The sequence below is a fragment of the Dunckerocampus dactyliophorus genome, chromosome 18 (genome assembly GCF_027744805.1).
Source record: "Dunckerocampus dactyliophorus isolate RoL2022-P2 chromosome 18, RoL_Ddac_1.1, whole genome shotgun sequence".
NCBI classification, from domain to species: domain Eukaryota; kingdom Metazoa; phylum Chordata; class Actinopteri; order Syngnathiformes; family Syngnathidae; genus Dunckerocampus; species Dunckerocampus dactyliophorus.
This window is the reverse complement of record NC_072836.1, coordinates 1,494,090-1,515,388: the sequence shown is the minus strand read 5'-3', so window position 1 is coordinate 1,515,388 and position 21,299 is coordinate 1,494,090. Positions and strand designations below refer to the sequence as shown.

General features: G+C 43.4%; 1 protein-coding gene across 5 annotated transcripts in view; it reads right to left on the bottom strand.

Annotated features, from left to right (window-relative positions):
• Positions 1-21,299, bottom strand: part of LOC129170645 (cAMP-dependent protein kinase type I-beta regulatory subunit) — a 63,740-nt gene that overhangs the window by 33,073 nt on the left and 9,368 nt on the right. For 4 of the 5 annotated variants that reach the window (XM_054758379.1, XM_054758380.1, XM_054758383.1 and 1 more), the window contains 2 exons: positions 15,868-16,038; positions 13,060-13,151 (listed from right to left, as the gene is read on the bottom strand). In XM_054758379.1, the coding sequence (XP_054614354.1) occupies positions 13,060-13,151; positions 15,868-16,038 (263 nt within the window). Of the gene's footprint in view, positions 1-13,059; positions 13,152-15,867; positions 16,039-18,249; positions 19,846-21,299 lie in introns of those variants that run through there. The other variant, XM_054758381.1, reaches the window with a different exon arrangement.

Below are 21,299 nucleotides of genomic sequence, written 5' to 3'. Positions count from 1 at the left end.
TTTCTGCTCACCCTTTCCAAAACACTCGTGTCTTCTTTGTTGGCTTTTTGACAGAATGTAGGCCTACGTTTGATTGACAATTGATCGTTACAGCGCCATCTGCTGGTAGGCCTAGGTGTTAGACTGTTAGACAGGGCCGGTGGACCAAAAAAAAAAAAAAAAAAAAAAAGACCAATTGTCGGCCGTAGACTGGACGGCCGTTCTGGACTTTTCCAGAACTCACAGATTACCAGTCCGTCCCTGGGGACAGGCTATCTCAGCTTGTGCTTGCATGGAGGTCCTGTCCTTTGTGTTTAAACACTGCAAGTTGTTTTTAAAAACAGCAGACAAGCAAAGGAGAGCACTGTGTTAAAGCCACACACCTGGCCGTGGTGGTTTTCGAAGGGGTGTAAACCTGCACATGCATCCTCTTGCCTCTTGAGTGTCGACGTGTGACGACTACAGTAGCAAAGCACCTGAAGCCACATCGAGACAATGCATGCGGGTTATCTGTGCGACCTGTGTTACTGTTTGTTAGTAGACTCTCATGCTTGAACCCTGGTTTTATGAGCACCTCACGTTTTTTTGAGCACTTAAAGGTCTCAATGTTATACCATTTTTCAACTATTTCAATTCTGTAGGTCTCAGAGTTGTTTTGGAATTGTGTTGTCCAAAATGTAGCCTTGATGCTGGAATTGAGACAGTTTAAGAATGCTTTTAGTAAGCAATACTGAGGCGCTGTTTTGTGTGTCTGTAGCTTTAATGCTAATGAGCTGTGTTGGTTCCGCCTGCCTCTGACAGTGGGTGGCTCCAAGAAGTGCAAAGTTTATTTATTTCAGTAGTCCAATTGGAAAAAGTGAACCTCTTATATGTTGGTCACTACACAGAGTAAAATATGTCAACTCATTTCTTAAAGCTTACATCGGATAAAAAAAACAAATTCAGTATCTAAATTGTCAAGAAGTTCAATATTGCAAGCAACTGGTTTGCACACTAATCAGCAAATGAATTAAACTGTATTGAGATGCACCTGTCTGTGAGCTAACGTGCTCACATTACAGTCACAGTTCAACAGCAGCATCACGCCAAGTTAGCCTATTTTTTTTAAGAAAAACTAAATTGTTCCCACATCTGTGGCTGACTGACGGGTAGGCAGAGCTCTGGGCTTTATTTTAAGATGTGTAGCGAAGCCTGCTTCCCCCCACCCAAAGCTGTCCTCCATGAAATGGTTTCCATTGTGCGTACTAGTTGAGACTGCTGAGGTTGCACAAGAACACTGAAGCCAGCTAGCCTGCCAATGCCAACATCATGAGAGCGCAATCCAACTTTTTCACCTTTATGCACCATGCCCGCTATCCTTGGCAGCGGTGCTTCCTTCACATTGTCATGTTGTTGGAGAGCGTTGGAAGGTTTGCTTTGGATGAAAGATGGAAGGAAAAGGAGAAAGGTTCCCTATTCTAGGTTTGGTGAGATGCAGGTTTGCAGGGCACAGGAAGAAAGGTCAGATGAAAAGTAAGCGGCTGGCGGGAGGATGCGAGGAGAACGGAGGATGTGTCACATGGCGGAGAGCAAACATGAAGTATGTTGATAATGTCTAAATTGCAGGGGTGTCGCGGGACAAGACGATACACAATATTGTGTATCAATGTTGAAACAAGACCGTTGTTGAGCTAGTAATGATTATACAGAAAACGGTCAAAAAGTGGAAGCCTTGCTCAGAACTGTCAGCACAGATTTGTCTTCTGGTACCATGGATTGATTTGTATGTATTCAGCTGATGATCATCCAACACACACCAAGCATGATGTCAGCCTAAAACCATGACAAACATGCCCAACCCTTCCACCTTTCCTTTTCTTTTCCATTCCCACATCTTTTCAAACTGATTTATTGTTAAACATGTTTTTTTACTACCTCAACTGGTCTACATTGAGATGCTTTGTTTTGTTTTGTTTTTTACACTTTCTTATGCAGCCTGTCATAGTTGTTCTTTGTCCCCGGGGAAGACAAAAAGAAGCCCCTTCCACTGCAAAAGAGTAAAAGCGTGTCAGGCTGACCAAGCTTCTACCTCTCTGAAGCATCAAGAGTGGATATTTGCTCAAAAGAGAGCAAACTCACTTCACTACCAGAATGCAAACAAATGCAGACATGACATACACACAAACCAGCTTCAGCATGAATCCACCCATCATTCAATCGATACACTTTGTTATGGTTCATCTTAATAAATACAGTATATGGCCCATCCCAAATTAGTGCCACTCGGTCCGGTCTCCTAGTACAACTTTGGTCTTCATGAGAACACAGTGAGTCACTGTGACACAAGGAGTGTCCAATCTGTCTCAGACGCTCTCCAGCCGGCAGTAGTGAGTCAACGATCAATTGAACCTTTCAACCTGAGACAGTGTTGCACAACATATTAAAAGAATGCTGAAGCACAGATACAGATGGAAAAGCCATAAAAAAAATGCCTCAGGTGAAGGCACATGATGACTTCATGGAGAAATAGGAAGTATTGAACTGCTGCATGTGTGTGGTAGGCATGTCTGTGTAAAAACATGCCAACCACGGCTCTTGGCGGTGAGATAATAAGGGCACCGGGTGCGCGGATTGGAGTGAAATAGCTGACATTCAATAGCTGACATCTGACTGACGTCAAGGCCTCCCGTGCTGTAAACACACGGCTTTACCCGACACACCGCCCGCAGACCTGGACAGTGTTGAACGAGCAGCCAGCCACCTTGTGTGTGTGTGTGTGCGTGTGTGTGTACAATAAGCTACAACTACGGTATGTGCTAATGTTAGCAACTTGCTGACTGGAAACCTCATTTAATTACACTTGGCCCTATATTTAAACTAAGCCAGCTCGATTCTGGATACAAAAGACAACCACGGCTGTTCAAAAAGTAAATGAAGAGTGAAATGACTATTCTGAATGTAATGTACTTATTATGTACAGCCCATTGTTCCAGGAAAAGCTTTCCAATGTAATGTGCACTCCTGTAATGAATGGATTTTTTTGGTTTTCTGCTGATGCAAACACCCCCAACAAGGAATGTTTGCTCTTTGGTGGCGAAACGGTCTAAACATCTCTAATCTAAATGAAGCTCAAGCAGGGTGGTGCACGGCACTCAGCAAAGCGGAGGTCATGGGAGAACCAACGCGCTGTAACTGGACTGTTGTCTGTGCTTGTGCACTGGAACCTATCACGGTAGCATAGACAAAGCAGACGGGATGTATACAATAAGAGGCCATGGGCCAAATCCCGCCTTTGTGTAGGGCACGGAGCAACTCTGTCCCCTTGGCTAATGTGTTAATAATGCGTAGCGGTCAGCGTGTGGGTTGTTCTTTTGGCCTGGATGCGCTATAAAGCTGCTGATGGATTGCAGGAACATCATGTCCTCAACACGGGGCCAACCACACACGTCGCGGTCATGCACACTTCACATACTAACCCCACATGTAAATGTGACACCATCACACGTACTGGGAACGGGTGCTGACCTACAACAGTGAGGTACACAAACAGTCTGGTATGAACTGTGCCTTGCTTACTCGTTTGGAGAGAAGCTGTATCGTGAGAACAGGGCAGCCAGAAGCCAATCAGGCTGATACAGTAATATGGACGTGGCAGTGTGTGAGGCATTATTTGAAGTGCACATTTACTCATTCAATCCCAGCCATTTGTCAGAAGACGGACTCGTTCACTACCGGCCATTTTAGACGATTTCGACTGATCTTTCAAGCTGCACAGAATATTGTGTTCTACGGCTAGATAAACATGGAACCGACCAAAAGAAAGATTAGACTCCCGTCTTTCATTAGAAAACAGAAGTTTGTTTCAACCTTTTTCCGTTCTTTAGTAATCAGCAGTTGAACATAGGTAAGTTTCAGGAAAGTATCAGTTCCCAACTAAAACAGGGAGAAAACAGCTTTTTGTGAAAAGACACATTTCAAGCATAACTTTCACTTTGACGTACATCTTTTGCTTTTGTTACAGCTCAAATATCTAAACAACTATACCAACGTAAACAACACAAAAAGGGTAGTTTTACATCAAAATAATTTATTTACAATTTTCACATTTGGAAGTAAACTGTATGTGTGCATGTGTATGCACGCGTGTGTATGCGTTAAAAAATGTCCCTACAATGCGGAACCTTCTGCACGCTCTCCCACTTCCTCCTTGCTGTCGACTGTTTTTACATGCAAATGATCTTTGCTGAGCTCTTTATCAAATGCACTTCTGCCACTTCTTGTGAGCGTTTTCACGGCTTAAAACTGTTCTAGAAGTGACATCCATTAGTGCGCTGTTGCGTCAATACCACGTTTTGTTTTTTTTTCGCACAAAAAATGTAAGACATATAAATACATCTTTGGTATTGGATGAGTTAGTGGATCCCTGACATTATTCATCACCTTTGCTTAAATATGTTATATATTGTTTGGAATTATGGTCTACATTGATCGATTTTTGAAAGCGAACTGTACATTTGCAAAAATGTACATTTATAGTTCATGGCCAGCCATGATGAGCTAGCTCTCGCAGTTCAGCCTCATTTCCGGAAGTGACGTCAGGGGTTGACAGTTCTCAGCTAAAGCAGAGTAAACAAACGCTTCTCGAGGATATAAATGGAACATGTTTATAGTTAGAGCATATAAAACTTTTTAAATACGGTTTTTACCATTATTAGAGCCCTGTAGACATGAAATAACACCCCTAAAGTCACCTTTACACTTGTATTACCCAATATAGTAGATATAATAGAAAATAAGACATATTAGACTTAAATAATATATGATAGACTCACATGCGAGCAGTGACAGCTTCTGTGGTGGCTATTGTCTCATCAATGTAACATCACTGACACCTAGAAACCTCACGATGCACTTCATTGGCTTTATTAACAACACATGCAGTGAACATTCACACAAGAACTGTTGTCCACTCTCTACAATGCTAACCCTCAGCTACAGTCAACTCTAGCAAGCTGTCGTCATACACGTCAGTTCCCAGGCCTGCCTCTTAAAGGCACACACAACAAGTCAGACACTGACACTTCATATCACGTCTTCCGAATGCTTTAGATTTGTATTTTCCGTCATTTTGCAATTTTTATGCTTGAAAATGCAAGAAGATGAACAATTTGCTTAAACATATTTTTTTTTACTAACAATAGGCCACATTCAGCCACCAAACAGCAAGCATTTATTAATGACTTAACTTTGAAAAACGGGGATAGAGCGAGGGCGTGATGTTCGCACAGCGATGTAGCGAGGGACGACCGTATTTGTAAAAACTGTGATAGAGTGAAGTCGAAGAAAGTCGAAGCGCAAAGTGGCGAGGGATGACTGTACATCATTAGCGCTTGTGTACACTTTATTCTTGGTCGCAATCAATAACGCGGCTGGATGTGGAACAAATTGTTCACCACAGTTTCCACACCATCGCTAGTAAAGTTAATTACAGCTACCTAGTGTAGTGTGCACCACCTGTTGTTTTCTTCCTGAGGGTGCGTTGCATTGAGGCAAGGCATTTATCTAACATGCAGTTTGATATCATTTGCAGCATGGAGTCTAGTGGAGTAGCTAAGTTGAGAGTTAAGGTTTTGGAATGTTTTTAGATTGTGCCTTGAGAGAGAGCAGCTGAGAATGCGGTGTTGACTCATTGTTTTTTGCTGGAACTACTACCGCACAGAGAGACTCAGGGGCGGAGGGTATATTTTGGAGGGAAACCCAAACTCTAAGCAGTACCTCAGATGTGAGTATTGCTCCATGACTCACGACGGCCTAAAGTGCTGGATGAGGAACTAGGATGGAGTGAATGGAAGGGGGGGGTGACGTCTGTGGGGCGGAAGAGGCGGCTGGGGACAGGTTGAAACACTGCAGTGGGTATGCGAGAGGACACATTTTCCATCTGTGTGCATACGTGTGTGCACTTGCATGCGTGTGTGTCTTGGAAGAAGGCAGCCTGGATGATATGACTGTGTGTGTATGTGTGTGTGTGTGTGTGTGTGTGTGTTATGTGCTTTGCAAGGTGATGCCTTGAGATGAGGCAAAGGCGCTGGGGGAGGTGAGAGCGCGCGGCCGGTTCTGCGTGGGGATGGTCGGGGTTCAGTCAGGCCTGCAGCTCTCCTGTGGAGGGTGACCTCATCGCCTGGCCCCTGGCATTGTGGCAGCAGCACAAAGCCACGCAGGAGACGGGAGAGAGAAAAGGACTTACACATAAACGTGGGGGGAGGGATTGGATGCGAGCGCGGACGTAGACGTGAATGAGGCTGCATGACTGAGCGAGGGAGAACCACAGGAAGACGAGGACGGATGGCGAGACTTCTAAATAAAATTTAAAAAGACCACCAGGCTTTCAGGATGAACACACAAAGACTCAACGAGGGTGTCGCGACGACAGGAAACACAAACAACACACAAGCTGCTAAAGTGTTGATGCTGTGCTAACCTGCCATAAAAATCAAATCATAGAGGCTGTCAAACATCCTCCACCTGAACACACACACAAACAAGCTCCTTTAAAAAACACACACACTAAATCGACAAAGCCTTTTAGTACAACAACAAGCTGGATTTCCTGCAGGAAGCTTGTCTACCAAAGGTGAATTGTTTTTATTTGTATGTCTTTATGAGACAATGACTGAAGTTATGCATTATCTATGTGTGGCAAATACACCCCCTAGGGGCTGCTACATGGTAACAACACACACGGGAGGATTGTGTGTTAATTCTGCAGTAGAGCTGAAACAATTAATCAATGATTAATTGATTATCCATTTAATCAACATCTATTGTGGTATGTGATAGTTTATTTTTTTATGTAAATATCCTCTGATGTCAGCCTCTCAAAGGTGAATATTTTTACATTTTCCTTCGTCATCCATGAACGCAAACCTATTATGTTTGTGTTTTAGGCAAAACAACATATTCACACACATCAGCTTTGACTCATCAGTGCCTATTTTCTGATATGTTGTGGACCCAAACCACTAACTGTTTGTGTTTGGCTCTTATTGATTTGGTCCGTCTACGGCAGGGGTGTCCCAAGTGCGGCCCAGGGACCATTTGCAGCAGTAATTTTACAAGAATAAAGTCACAGAAAATTTACAAAGATTGTTTACGATGAACGTTTCAATGTTTGGGAAATTAAACAAAAAACACAACCAAAAAAAGAGCAAAGTCTGAAGTTGATACTAATTAGTGGCCCTTGCATCCTTTCATTTTTCGCCAAGTGGCCCTTGGTAGAAATGTTTGGACACCCCTGGTCTAGGGCCTAACCGGTGACTTGATTTATTGAAAAAACAAGCTTCAGATGAACGGACTACGGAAATAATCATCAGTTGCAGCTCTAAAACAAACTCCAGGCTTATGGACTCCAACTGAAAAGTTAGCAGATTGTGCAAGCGGATATCGAGGACGATTTAATCGGTGATGTGGGCAAAAGCGTTCATTTGATATATCTCTGCCGTCCTCCGCTTTCGTTGTTTTATCCTTTCACACCGTCCCGCTTAAATAAACTTCCGCTGTAACACAAGATACAGCCGCTCTGTCTCGGGTTTTCCCCCCTTTGCTACTGTTTGTTTTGCCAAGGTTTCTATCTCTTGATGATGTATTTATTGTTGTTCCCCTTCAAGCACACGCACACACACACACACACACACAGCGAGTCGGTGCACTGAAGATGTTCCCCGTCTGTCAGCAGGGGCGAGTGGAGAAGGTGCAGAGGTCAGGGTTTAGGGGTTGGAGGTCAACTAATCGGTCACTTCATCAACTCATTACTTGGCTTGTTAATTAGAGGATTTAAGTGGACGGGATGAGGGAAGCCCCTCCCGGTCGCAGTTCCTTTCCCTGTTGTTGTGCTACGCCAAAACAGTTACACTGCATCGCCTTACTTGTTATACTGATACTGGCAATCATGGAAGCTTTGGTTAGCGATGTTTTTTTATACTGTTATAGTTGTTTACCACATGCAAGACAGTCCTGTGGTGTTTTCTCAGGAGTATGTATGGCCCTATGAACCAGGAAGTGAACAAACTATCAGGAATTGCTGAGAAGAGGCAGGATTAAATAAGATCTACTTCTTCCTACTCCCTTTCTGACATGGTGAGTTGTGTAGCCTGCACAAGGTGACGTAAACAAAGAATAACAGGAGTGTAAAAGTGACTACAGGGTGTTACTTCATGTCTTCGGGGCTCCAATAATGTTAAAACCCGTATTTACAACGTTTTTCTATGCTCTAGCTGCCATAATATTCCGTTTATTAATATTGAATACTACTTTACGGAAATGGAACCAATTAGCCGGGATAAACGAGGGATTACTGTAATTCCCGTGTATCGTACAATATGGCACACATCTTGTCGTGTTATTAATATACCGCGTGGGTCCAAGTGTGCTCCTGACGTGTTTTTGGAATATCCTTGGAATAACTTCCATATCCCTGGAAGTTAGATACGACCCAAAGCGAATGTTGCGTTTCAAAGTTAGCCACATCACCTGATAATAAAGTTAATTTTGGTCAATATGATAACAGTGACTGTGCAGTCACAGTATGGGAGCAGCCTGAGCACACAAAGCCAAATCAAACACCTGTTCCCAGCTTATCTGCTGTGCTTGTGTGGGCATATCATCATGAGGTCAATAATAGGGGAGTCGCCGCGCGCAGCAGCGACATTGTGGCTTCGGCTCAGTGACAAGTCAAGGTCAAGTTGTTGTCACAACTACAGTATTGTTCATATTTTACTGTATGCATGTCTGGCTTTTATTCTTATCAGACACTTTTTCACACGTTCTTTATGAAAGCGGAACGGAGCCACCAGTCCTGTGGCTCCACCTAACTGTGGATGATCATTCATTCACACAAACACACACCTACTGTTCACTGTCCAATGGCAAGCTGTAAAATATAACGTCATTCTGGAATCCAGTCTTTGTGGATTTAAGTTCAAAGGAAATACCCGCAACAGGGGTGTCCAAAGTGCGGTCCGAGGGCCACGTGCGGCCCGTGACTGTTTCGTTTATTGGCCCTCGGCACATTCTAAAATCAGAATTGAACAAGAAAACTAAAAGAACCCAACAGCAGCTAAAATAGTAATAGTAATAGTAATTTCATAAACATAAAGTCAAAATATTAACACAAAAAAGTTGTATTCTAACGAGAAAAAGACAATTTTACAAGAATAACGTAAAACTATTATTATTTTAGTAGCATAAAGTTGGAATGTTAAAAAAAGACATTTTTTAAAGTCCTAACATTATATTAAAAAAAACAACAACAAAGTTGTTATTTTTGGAAAATTAGGTTGGGCAAATGTTAAAGTAAAAATATTATGGGAATAAAGTTAGAATTAACAGAAGAAAATTTACAAGAAGAAAGTTGATATAGTTAGAAAATAAAAACAGCAGAAACAAAAAAAAATGCTGTAATTTTATGAAAAGCCTAAATATTAGAAGAAAAAAGTCATTCTAATGAGAAAAAAAATTAACAATTTTATCCATCCATCCATCCATTTTCTATACCGCTTCATCCTCATTAGGGTCGCTGGGGCATGCTGGAGCCTATCCCAGCTGACTTCGGGCGACAGGCGGGGTACACCCTGGACTGGTCGCCAGCCAATCGCAGGGCACATATAGACAAACAACCATTCACACTCACATTCATACCTATGGACAATTTAGAGTCGCCAATTACCCTCATCTGCATGTTTTTGGGAATGTGGGAGGAGAAAACCCACGCGCACACGGGGAGAACATGCAAACTCCACACAGAAATGCCCAGGGGAGAATCGAACTCAGGTCTTCCCGATCTCCAGGCTGTTACTGTGTTGGCCAACGTGCTAACCACTAGACCACCGTGCGGCCCGCTATGAGAAACAAACAAAACAAAATAAAGTTCTAATTTTTATTGTATGGGAATAAAGTCATAATATTCTAAAAAGAACATTCACAAAGATTATTTAAGTAGAAATTTGAGGATTTTTTTTTTTTTTAAACACCAAAAGTGGTAAAAAGAACAAAGCCCAACGTTCATACTAATAACTGGCTTTTTCACTGATATCACAAAGCTGAGATGCAGTTTTTTCTTGGAATATATATAACTTCTTAGCATAAAGTGGCCCTCACATCCTTCCATTTTCCATTTATGTGGCCCTCGGTGGGAAAGGTTTGGACAGCCCTTCTACACACAAAGGCACTGAAGATGATGTTGCCATTCCTGTCCAATTACTTGACTGGATTTAAAACAAGACACAGCCACAGAAACGGGGAGTAAAAAGGCAGTGCGCAGGTCACTCACGGACATCAAATCACACCATTTTCATCTTCTCTGCAAAATAAACTCCAGGGCCACACCCATGGTGAGTCTGTATTCATTTTGTGTGTTTTATACTTTTCTGTTTTGCTTTTCTGCCTTACATTTCAACAAAGTCTGGAGCGCAGTCCATCAGAGGTTTGACAGAAACATCAGATGGCAGCTTTGGATGGATGCTATGGCTTCCCAACACACCAGACAGAAAATGTAGAGAAAGTGAGGGGGAGTAATAGCAGAAGTGAGTGGACCGTATACTCAGCCTCCATCTGCTAATGTGCGTCAGGCCTCGACAGCTCTGGCACATCTTCACTAGCCAAAGAACTTGACACACATCATCGATGGCAAACCGCAGAAGGAATCAGAAAGCAAAACTTCCTCTTTCAAAGCCAACCACAGTGCCGATTGTGTTCATTTGCACAACTATGGGCTGCGGACACTACGCTTGCCCCTAAATACTGCATGTAATAAATGAGACTACATATGGTGTGTACTAGGGGTGTCTGTCATGAGACACTCAGTACACGAGATTGGGTCTACGAGGACAAGACAAGATTTTAACTTTACTTTTAAGAAAAGTACAATGAATATAAAAAATATATGACAATATATTGCAATCTACTAATTTAATTTCTACTACATTACCTTGCATTGCTTCTCACGAGGCTACACTCACTCTTCTGCCCTCTGTGTGTACGCTAGCGGCCCCGCCTCTACCCACCCAGAAAAGAGATTGTATGACTGAATGACACGCACCAAGGTTCTGAAACCAATGCACAGAATGAGCCTTCCAGCCTGTTTGGAGGTGGGAGACGAGGAAAACAGACACGCTTGCGCATGGCAATATATTGAGCCCGGCAAAATTATCCAGTTCATTTTCATTTATTGTGGGATTTATTTATTGATTTATTATCGTCCCAGGCCTAGTGCCCATGAGAAGGGAACAAAAAATCTTGTCACGTTTTAATCTTGCGAGATCTTGTGACTAGTGTGTACTCCACACTGGAGGACGGTAATGGCAATAGATCAATACATTTCTGTTTGCTGGAGATTAAAGCACAACCACCACAACATGGCAACTCGACCAGCATCATGAGCTACAAGAACGTGGCAGACTGTAAGAGCCACTGGGACTGAGACGTCATAAGCAACTAGCTACCGCGTCCTTGTGTGACAAAGCCAGCAACAATCAAACCATTCTGTGTATTAGAGGGAGTAGCACGACAGCAAACATGACAGCCATTACATATCCTGGGATTACATACACCGAGAGGCCTCGGCCACAGTAAGACCTGATGGTTTACGATCCACCGCCACATTGTTTCCCTGTGTAACTGCAACCTTCTACATCAACCACCCAAGTGTTTTTTCTGTCCCGCTCTATCACATGTTACAGTCGCTTGTGGGCTGCTACAGAGGTACTGACGTGCAATCAGAGGCCTGCCTGTCTGCCTGCCTGCCTGTGCCAAAAGACAGCCATAAATTGTCAGCTGATGAAAGACTGGAAAGATTGTGTTTTGGGTTTTGTCCGTGCAGGCTTTAGCCAACAGGATAGCTCCGGTGTTTTCCTCTCTAAGGGGCATAATGGATTATCCCCGCCAATGAAACATGATTCCGGCTGGCAGACTTGCCCGCCCGCCAGCCACCTTTCAGATCCTTTTTCCCAGGACACCCCCCCACTTGCCTTGTAAGAGCCAAAAGCAAAAATGCACTGGATATCTGGGAAAGATGGAGGGTGGGGGTATAAAGACAAACTGAATAGTAGGAAACTGGATTAAAACTTTAGCAAGAAGGCATTTGAAGGCATTTCCCCCAACCATGAAGAGCTGTGTCTGTGCACCATGCTTCACACAGGGGTCCAAATGGGTTCCCATCGCAACCAACTGCACAACACAGTACAACAGATACACCGAGCTTCATCTCCCACCTCCTCTGCCACATCTGTCCATGTCTAATCCTTCAACCCCCCCCCCCCATGTGCTGTGTGACTGCCGACCAACGATGCTTCTTCAGCAGGCAACACTGGCACACAGTGGCCATCAGCGCAAAACACCGGAATAAAGCTTGTGATCTTCTCCATCAACAATGACCCAATACTATGCAGCGGGAGTGTCACCAGACACCAAACTCACAAGACGAGACGGTGCAAGAGACTGGGTCCGCGAGAACGAGACTTTTCTTTAAGAAAAGTGCAATGAAAAAATATGACTGGACAACCAAGTCACAAAACAATGCAAGCATGTTTTGAAATGTTTATTGTCCAACAAATTGATGGTTAACAATATTATTGTCAACATTTTTTGAGACCACATAAACCACTGTTATCATGGTCAATAATAATATATCATAATAATGCAATATTTTCTTAAATGTGTCATCTTTCACTCTGTAATGTTGCAGAATTGGCGTTTGTGACATGCATTTTCTCACAGGCAATTCGTCAAGCGTGACATGTCTGTCAAACGTTTGCAGCATTTCTTGAAATGCATTCAGTTATTTTTTGTTTATTTTAAATACATATGTTCCACTTTCATCGTCAATCTCTTTTCTATAAATATATTTGATAATAACACATTTTAGAGCTGTAATTATAATACTGTGAAACCGTCAAACAGCAATATTTTTGCCCAAAGTTATACCGGCCCATGCCTACTCGCAACCATCCTGTTGGAGGCCCTTGCTCTAAACCCTGATTGATTGCTGTATTTTTTAAGAGTTGTATCTCAGTACTGTTGGCAATATGTAGTGTATGACAAAAAATGTACCTCCTCTCATTGTCATCCAGGTGAGCAAACAGAACATTCTTGGAGATGGCCTTAGCCAAGGCAGTCATGGTCTTGTAGTCCTTTGGGATCACCTGTGTGGGAAAGCAGTGATCACACAGTCTGCAGTAAACTGACACAAATGTGGAATAGGTCACTGACTTCAAAGGCAGACTTGGTGAGGTAATTAAAGGGTAGAGTACTGGCCAAAGCAGATATTGGGATATCCTACACATGTCTGTATTTTGGGGAAAGCCCATCTGTTCAGGGAGCCTGCTCTCAAATATTCACAAGAGAGCTGAACTCATTCATAAAACATGCGTTTTCATGTCTGCGTGCAAGTCCACGCAGCCACATCAAAACACTGAAGCTTGTCCAAATAAAAGCATCCGTGTTTATGTTACTACAAAATGATGACGGTGGTGGTCGCAGCGGCGTGGATGAGCTGTATGGAAGGGAAAGCAACAGATGTCGCCACATGAAGACGGCCAGGCCGCACAAAGTGCAACATGCACACAAAGATCAAACACAAGGAAGTGGAAGCATCGGCCTGAGAACAGAGTGAGAAAGCAGGCTGGGAAATGAGTGAAGTAGAATCAACAAACTGAATGATCCTTCACAACGTCTAATAGCCTCTTTGGCGCTCGGAGACTTATCTTTCATCATTAAAGGCTCCCTGACATGACTTATCAACTGTGCTTAAATATGTCATATTGTTTGTAATTACAGTATGTTCTACATTGTTACATTTTTGAAAGCCAAGGGTAAATTTGCAAAAATGACATTTATAGTTCATGGTACCACCCACGACGGCTAGCTCTCGCTGTTCAGTCTCATTTCCAGAAGTGACGTCATTGGTGTGACACCTCTCAGGTAAGCAAACACAGTGGTGTACGAGACGGTGGATGTTTATAGTGAGTAAAGCGAAGATTTGAGCAACGTGTCAATAGCTTACGAGGAGAAAAGAAGGGAGAAACATTTGGAGATGAAATAAAGAACTTGCAGAATATGGACTTAAACCTTAAGACATGGAGATGATGGTCGGTCGCCTTCAAAACACAGGATGGTAAGTGTAAATTACTCTAGAGCTGCTTATCTTAAAATTGTTTTAAATTGGCTCCTTAATGAGCGTAAAGGGGTCTTTATAGCCTGATTATATTATATTTTGTCGCTGTTGCAGCAGCCCCCCCACCGTCAACATATCGTTGTGCAAAGACGTTTATATACCATGTATAATGCTTTACAGCCTTGTCGCTATCATGGAATAGTGTTTAGAAGACATTATGTAAAAAAAACATGACTGACTCTCTTCTGTGGCAACTTTGATGTCGTTCTTGTCTTTTTCTTATCCCGTGTACTGGCCAAGTAGCATCCTTTTTTCAAAATGCATTTATACCGTACTTTGTAGCCAAATGCCCTTGTAAAGGTGTCCCTTCATAGCAGTCTTCAGTGAAATGATCACTGCAAAGAATAGAACTCGAGGTGGGCGTCCATCTGTCTCATTCTCTGCACTTGCTTTGTACATTGTTGTCTTTTCTTTTGGAAAATAAAGCAAACTGTATCACTCAGATGCTGTAAACATCCAGCAGCAACACATTCCGGCATGACTACTATTTTGATGAAAAATATACTGAACCAAGTCGACAATCTACCTCGAGAAGCATTTTCTTAATCTGCTCTCTAGCTGAGAGGTGTCAACCCGATGACGTTACTTCTGGAATGAGCCTGAACTGCGAGAGCTGGTTCGTCATGGGTGGAACCATGAACTATAAATGTAATTTTTGCAGATTTAGCATTCACTTTTGAGAACATAATTACAAACAACTTACAGTATAACATACAGTATTTAAGCAAAGTTGATAAATCATGTCAGGGACCCTTTTAAAGAGGCTGATAGAACACAAAGTAAACTGCACAGTATACAGGTAGTCTTTGTAACAGTATCACTGTATTGGTTGTAGTGCACAGCGAAGGCTACGGCTTTGTAGTATACAGCAAATGCAAGCCCAGTGAAAATGGTCAGCGGGTAAACACTTTCGGCCTCTATTTATGATCCCCTGGAAGTGCATAAAGTGATTTGATGTCATTTTAGCAGGGTCGCAATAAGTGATTGCACGCATATTTGCACGCCCTTGAGTGCGTCTCGGATATGCAGGAGTGACACTACAGAAAATAAGATTGAAGTCAAGGGGCGGTCTCGTTGCCATGATGCATGACGCATGGCCACGTGTGCTCATAAACACAAATGCATGTGAACACACTGACGCTCTTGAAGCACACGTGACTCCTGTGATGAGAGCGTGGTGACTGGGAGGGTTCATACTATGATGTCATTGCATGTCACTTTTATTTGAATAGAACATGCACGAGCATTGGAACATGCGTGTGTATGTACATGGGTGCTACAATCTGATATGTTGCATTGTTACAAAAATAAAATATTATTCAGAAAAAACATCTTCAATGTTACAAAACAGTTACATGAATAGTTCTAATGATACAAAAATAAAGTACAAATAATGCAAAATAATGTTTCATATTCCTAAAGAATACATTTCTTTTTTAGAGAAAAAAGCGCTGCTACCATTTACATCCATTTTCGTCTTCCATCATGCTAAGCTACGGCGCATGTGCAACAATAGGCAGCCCAGACTCTCGCGTTGTTTCAGAGACGGACTGTCAACCGGTTGCTAGTCATGTGATACTTGGTGCATGCCTCCACAATCCGTTATTCTTATCGATCCAGGAGGCGCTGCCAATGCAGCCCATGGAGTTGTGCAATCTGAATGGTTTGCATCTACGCAAGCTCACCTTGCGCACGTAGCTGACTGCGTCCTCTTCGGTGTAGACCTCAGCGCTCACCCCTCCACGGCGGCGGCGGGCCTTGACGACCGGGTTGGGCGGCGGGGGAGAGACCTCATCGTCGTGCGAGTCTGACTGGCTGTTAGATTTCTGGCGTGCCATGATCTGCTTGCATTCTTCCTGTGAACACAAGAGGAGTGACAGCAATAGACTCAACAGCCATAAAAACAACCAACATGTGGGGGAAATCACACAAGAGCTCATTCCTAAAAGCTAGCATAATGTTGATTTCTCAGCAGGTCAAACAATCAGATCACATGATCAAATGAAAGCAGACAGAAGTCCTGCGTGTGCATGGTCTGCATTTGGCTCCCGAGTGATGAAGGGGATTAAAGACATCAAGTGGGAGGCGACACGCCTCTGGCTGAATGTTGTTTCAACCGCCAAACGTTCTGCAGGTGCTGAATTATTGATCGCAAACTTGATTAGCACATTAGCATGCAGGCGCGCTAATATGCCAGAGTGCTGGGAGACAGACAGCGGTGACAGGATGATCATTTGCTCAAACGCTGCCGGAGACCATTCTCTGCACTGCGTACAAACACGCCCGCCTTCAACCAAACACGTTTGAAAACTGTAACCGAAACAAGGCTGATTGACATGAAATTTGAAATTTTAACTAGAGATGCTCGATATCCGAAATGATATCGATAAACGAAATATGCAAGGGGAGGGTTGATCTCCTCTTCGTGTGAAGGACGGAGACAGTGGAGGGCAGACTCACATGCCCATGCACAAAAGGATATTTGAATCAGGTGATAGGCATGTGGAGGACCTGTTTCGGAGGCAAGAAGCAGTGTGACGTTAATGTTGAATGAATTCATGTTTGTACATCCAATCAACAAGATGGTTGCTGGTAGGGGTGCTCCGGACCGATAATTATTGGGCCAATGTAAGGGAATTATGACATCGTACCGATAAATCCGATAACCGGAAATTTGAAAAAATGCTCCAATGAGGCGACATTACCAGTACTGTGTGGGGACGAGCAAATCAAGCGCTCTTTTTTTTCTCCTGCCTGTGATATTAATGGCCTGTCGTAACTTCCCCTGAGCTCACTTGTAAACAAATGTTAACCGTTTCAGAGACATTCTGGTGATATTTGTACTAAATGCTCCGCAATAAGAGGAATAAAAAATCAATCGAGCACACAAACAAACCACAAAAATCAGCCACCTGAAACACCACATTGCTACCACGCCTGGAGCATGTTATGCCGCCGCGTTTGAAAGTTGCAAAAGGTTTGCCAGAGACCTGCGTGGCGTCACATCGGCTGCTCGTAGTTTGTCCCCGAATATAGTACACCTTGCTTGGCCACAGCAGGTGTCTCCCTCCCCTTTATACTCTGGTTCTCTTGATAGTAGTGATGGTAGTAGTAATGTCATGATATTTCAAATCAACAGGTACAGTTGGTCAAATTCTAATTTGTTCTAGTGCTTCATACCTCCAGGTGTGCACAAACTACAGTTAAATTTAAATTTAAAAAGTAGATATAAAAGATTAATCAGATAAAGGATATCGTGCATCTCTATTTCAGATGAAACTTTTTATTTTTTCAAATTATTGTTATTCTATTTACTAATATATTGTGAAATATTGTCTGTCAATATATTGAATTACCTTTATATAATATTTCAATGAACTTTTTTATTACCTTTGTTCATTAAATGTGTGGCATGAATCAGTGTTCTTGCGTCTGATACTTACCAAGTGAAATGTTTCTATTTTGGGCAATTTGACAAGATGCTCACTCGTGTCAACGCTTGAGATCATGAAATTGCATTAGGATTTTGACATTTTCTCTTTCAGTTGCACATTGACTTCAGATGGTCCTGCTCACACAATAGCAAACATCAATACTTAACCAGAGAGCAAAAACCTAAACCTCACAGATCAGCACTTCTTCTCGCTCAAAGCAATGTGCTTCGATCGTGCCGGCATTAAGATGCGGAAAGTACCCCGACACTGATTTGGGGACAGAATAATGCAAAAACAAGCCCGAGACCAGCAAACATTCAGCAGCTTGACAAATAAAGTACTTTCTAATGCTTTCTTTGAGTCACTCTGGATCATTACATCCTGATGCTACAGTGATACCTGACTCATGACGACGTCAAACAATGTGATCATGCAGCTCAGCCTGGAGGGGAAGAAGGGTGCATGAGCAAAACAAAAACATGCAAGCAGAGGAGCAGGATGCATACTAGCAACATATTTACATCCTCATAAAAACTTCAGGCAGTGCAGTAGCATCCTCCCCTTGCAACAAGTTCCCGTGCATGGACGCATTAGCATCAGGAGGCTAACTAGTGTGTTTGCAGAGGTATTTACCATGGCAGGAGGGGTCCTTGTTGTCAAAAGGCACCCGGCATCAAGTCGCTCACATCACAGTGGGAGCGGGTCAAAGCGTACAAGGGCACCGACACGCACGGGTCGCCATCTCACACATGGCGGCACACCGCCTAGTTAGTTAGTTAGTGTGTGAAAGCAGAGATCCGAATTTAAAGAGACGGTTCAAACACGACGCCTACAATCCCCCGAGGCACAGCGGCTCAGGACTACTGATGAAAACAGTGATCACAGCAAAAAAAAAATGCCTGCCGACTCTCTCTCTCTCTCTCCCTCCCCGTGTCGCTCTCTCGCAAACTACAATCAGCTGGTGCAATCAGCGGGCTCGTCTCGCTTCCCCTCTGTCACTATGACAACGGGGGCTCTGTGAGCATCCTGCCCGGTTGATGCTGAGCCTGAGCAGGAAGCAACAGTCGCTCCCTCTCTCTCTCTCTCACACACACACAAACACAAGTTGTGACGCCTGTTGACAGATTGCCCCATCCTCTCGCTCTCTCTCCCTCTCTCTCGCACGTCCACAGTGATTCATGTCAGAGAATGAAAGTGACTCCTCTCAAAGTGGACTTCAGTTGTGACCAAATGGCAAGTACCAAACGCAGGGACTTTTGGGAGGGGAACAGCACGACATCATCCCGTGTATTTCCTCTGCATGCCAGAAGATGCTCTCATGTCTTCCTGCTGATTACAAGCCCCACCCACACACAGTTAGATCATAGAGCAAAGCATGAACGAGGGGAGGGACTGTGTGTGCGTGTGTGCGTGTGCGTGCCACAACAAGCCATTATACTGTACTGGTCCAATGGTTGTGGCAAGACACACTGAGGAACGAAAGTACATAGCATAGAGTATAGTCATACGTTTTTTTCATAGTTTGGCTAGTCCTGCCACTTATAGTCAGGCGTGTCTTATACTGTATATGAATATATATACGCCAAACCTGTCTATAGCGGCCACTAAAGGGAAACGGCAAAAGTGGCCGCTATAGGCAGGTGGCCGTTATAGACAGGTTGGCGGCCATTTTGAATTTGTACGCACACATATTAACATGTCTGTGATTAGAAGCTTGTTGTGTTTGCAGATACATATAATTATACTGTTACATGTTGACCAGTAGAGGGCACTGTGGGACTAAGGATAAAAGTTGTAAAGAACAACTAGGCTTGTTATTCTACACCTGAACAGAACAACAGAACAAAGCTGTGCTACTATATATATGGCAGAGTGTCATTACAGCTTTAGTTCATCAGGAAGTGACAGGAAGTGACGGTGCGACGTCACGAGCAGGAGAGCTAGGTGTCGAGAGAGTTGGGAAGTGTGTGGATGTTGGCGTGGATGTAAAGTCCTGCAGTGTTCTCCGCTGTTAATAAAGCAATTAAAGTGCATTGGCGACGTGAGTCTCTCCTTCCCCACAACAAGCAGCATTACAGGATTGACCAGTGCACATTGTCTCACACCAGGAAATAAACGGTGTCACTGTCTGCAACAAGCTCCAAAGAAGACGGCTTTTTTTATGTGGAACAACTGACAGTTTGTGTGGATCTTGTGAATGATTGTGACTGAGCTAGGACTCAGTAATTAAAGTCTACACACGACGGCTTCATTGATTAAAAAACTAACTTTTTCGTGCATGAAGCTTTTCCTTGAGTCGATATTTTGGCCGCTATATGCAGTCAGATATTGACCAAGGGATACAAAATGGGTGCCCGCTGGCCGCATTAGACAGGTGACTGCTATACACAAGGTCTATAACACGTACATTTTCTGCAGTGAATTTTTCAGTGGCCGCTATAGGCAGGTGGCCGTTAAGACAGGTTTGACTGTATATATATGGAATATATATACATATATAAAGATGTGTATATACATATATATATATATGTATATATATATATATATATATATGGAGGAAAATGGAACGGAATATATATATATATATATATATATATACATATACATATATAAAGATAGAGATAGAGATATATATATATATTCCGTACCGACTCAATCAGAAGCTTCATGCACGAAAAAGTTTGTTTTTTAATCAATGAAGCCGTCGTGTGTAGACTTTAATTACTGAGTCCTAGCTCGCTATTCCGTTCCATTTTCCTCCGCATATCCGGGTCCGGGTCGCGGGGGCAGCAGCCTTAGTAGGGAAGCCCAGACTTCCCAGTCTCCGGCTACCTCTTCCAGCTCCACCGGGAGGACACCAAGGCGTTCCCAGGCCAGCTGTGAGACATAATCCCTCCAGCGTGTTCTAGGTCTTCCCCGGGGCCTTCTCCCGGTTGGGCATGTCCGAAACACGTCACCAGGGAGGCGTACGGGGGGCATCCGGACTAGATGCCCGAGCCACCTCAGCTGGCTCCTCTCGATGTGAAGGAGCAGCAGCTCCACTCTGAGCTCCTCCGGGATAACCGAGCTCCTCACCCTATCTCTTAGGGTGAGTCCCGCCACCCTATGTTGAAAACTCATTTCAGCCGCTTGTATCCGCGATCTTGTTCTTTCGGTCACGACCCAAAGCTCATGACCATAGGTGAGGGTGGGAACATAGATCGAATGGTAAATTGAGAGCTTTGCCTTCTGGCTCAGCTCTCTCTTCACCATGACGGTCCGGTACAGCGACCGCATTACTGCAGACGCTGCGCCGATCCGCCTATCAACCTCACGCTCCAACCTTCCCTCACTCGAGAACAAGACCCCGAGATACTTGAACTCCTCCACCTGGGGCAGGACCTCATTCCCAACCCGGAGGAAGCAATCCACACAAATTGAATGATACAGAGCATACCGCTTTTTGTTACGGAATACGGTGGTGCCTTGGTTAACGTCATTAATCCATTCCAGAGGGTCTGACACAAACCACAAGAGACTAACCAAAGCAAATTTTCCCATAGAAAATAATGTAAATCCAGCTCATCCGTTCCAGACACCAAAAATGTTAACACAAAACACATTTTATAGTTTAATAATAGTTTTACATGCAGAAAATGATGCAAAGCTAATTACAAATGACAAATGAATGGACAACTGAACAT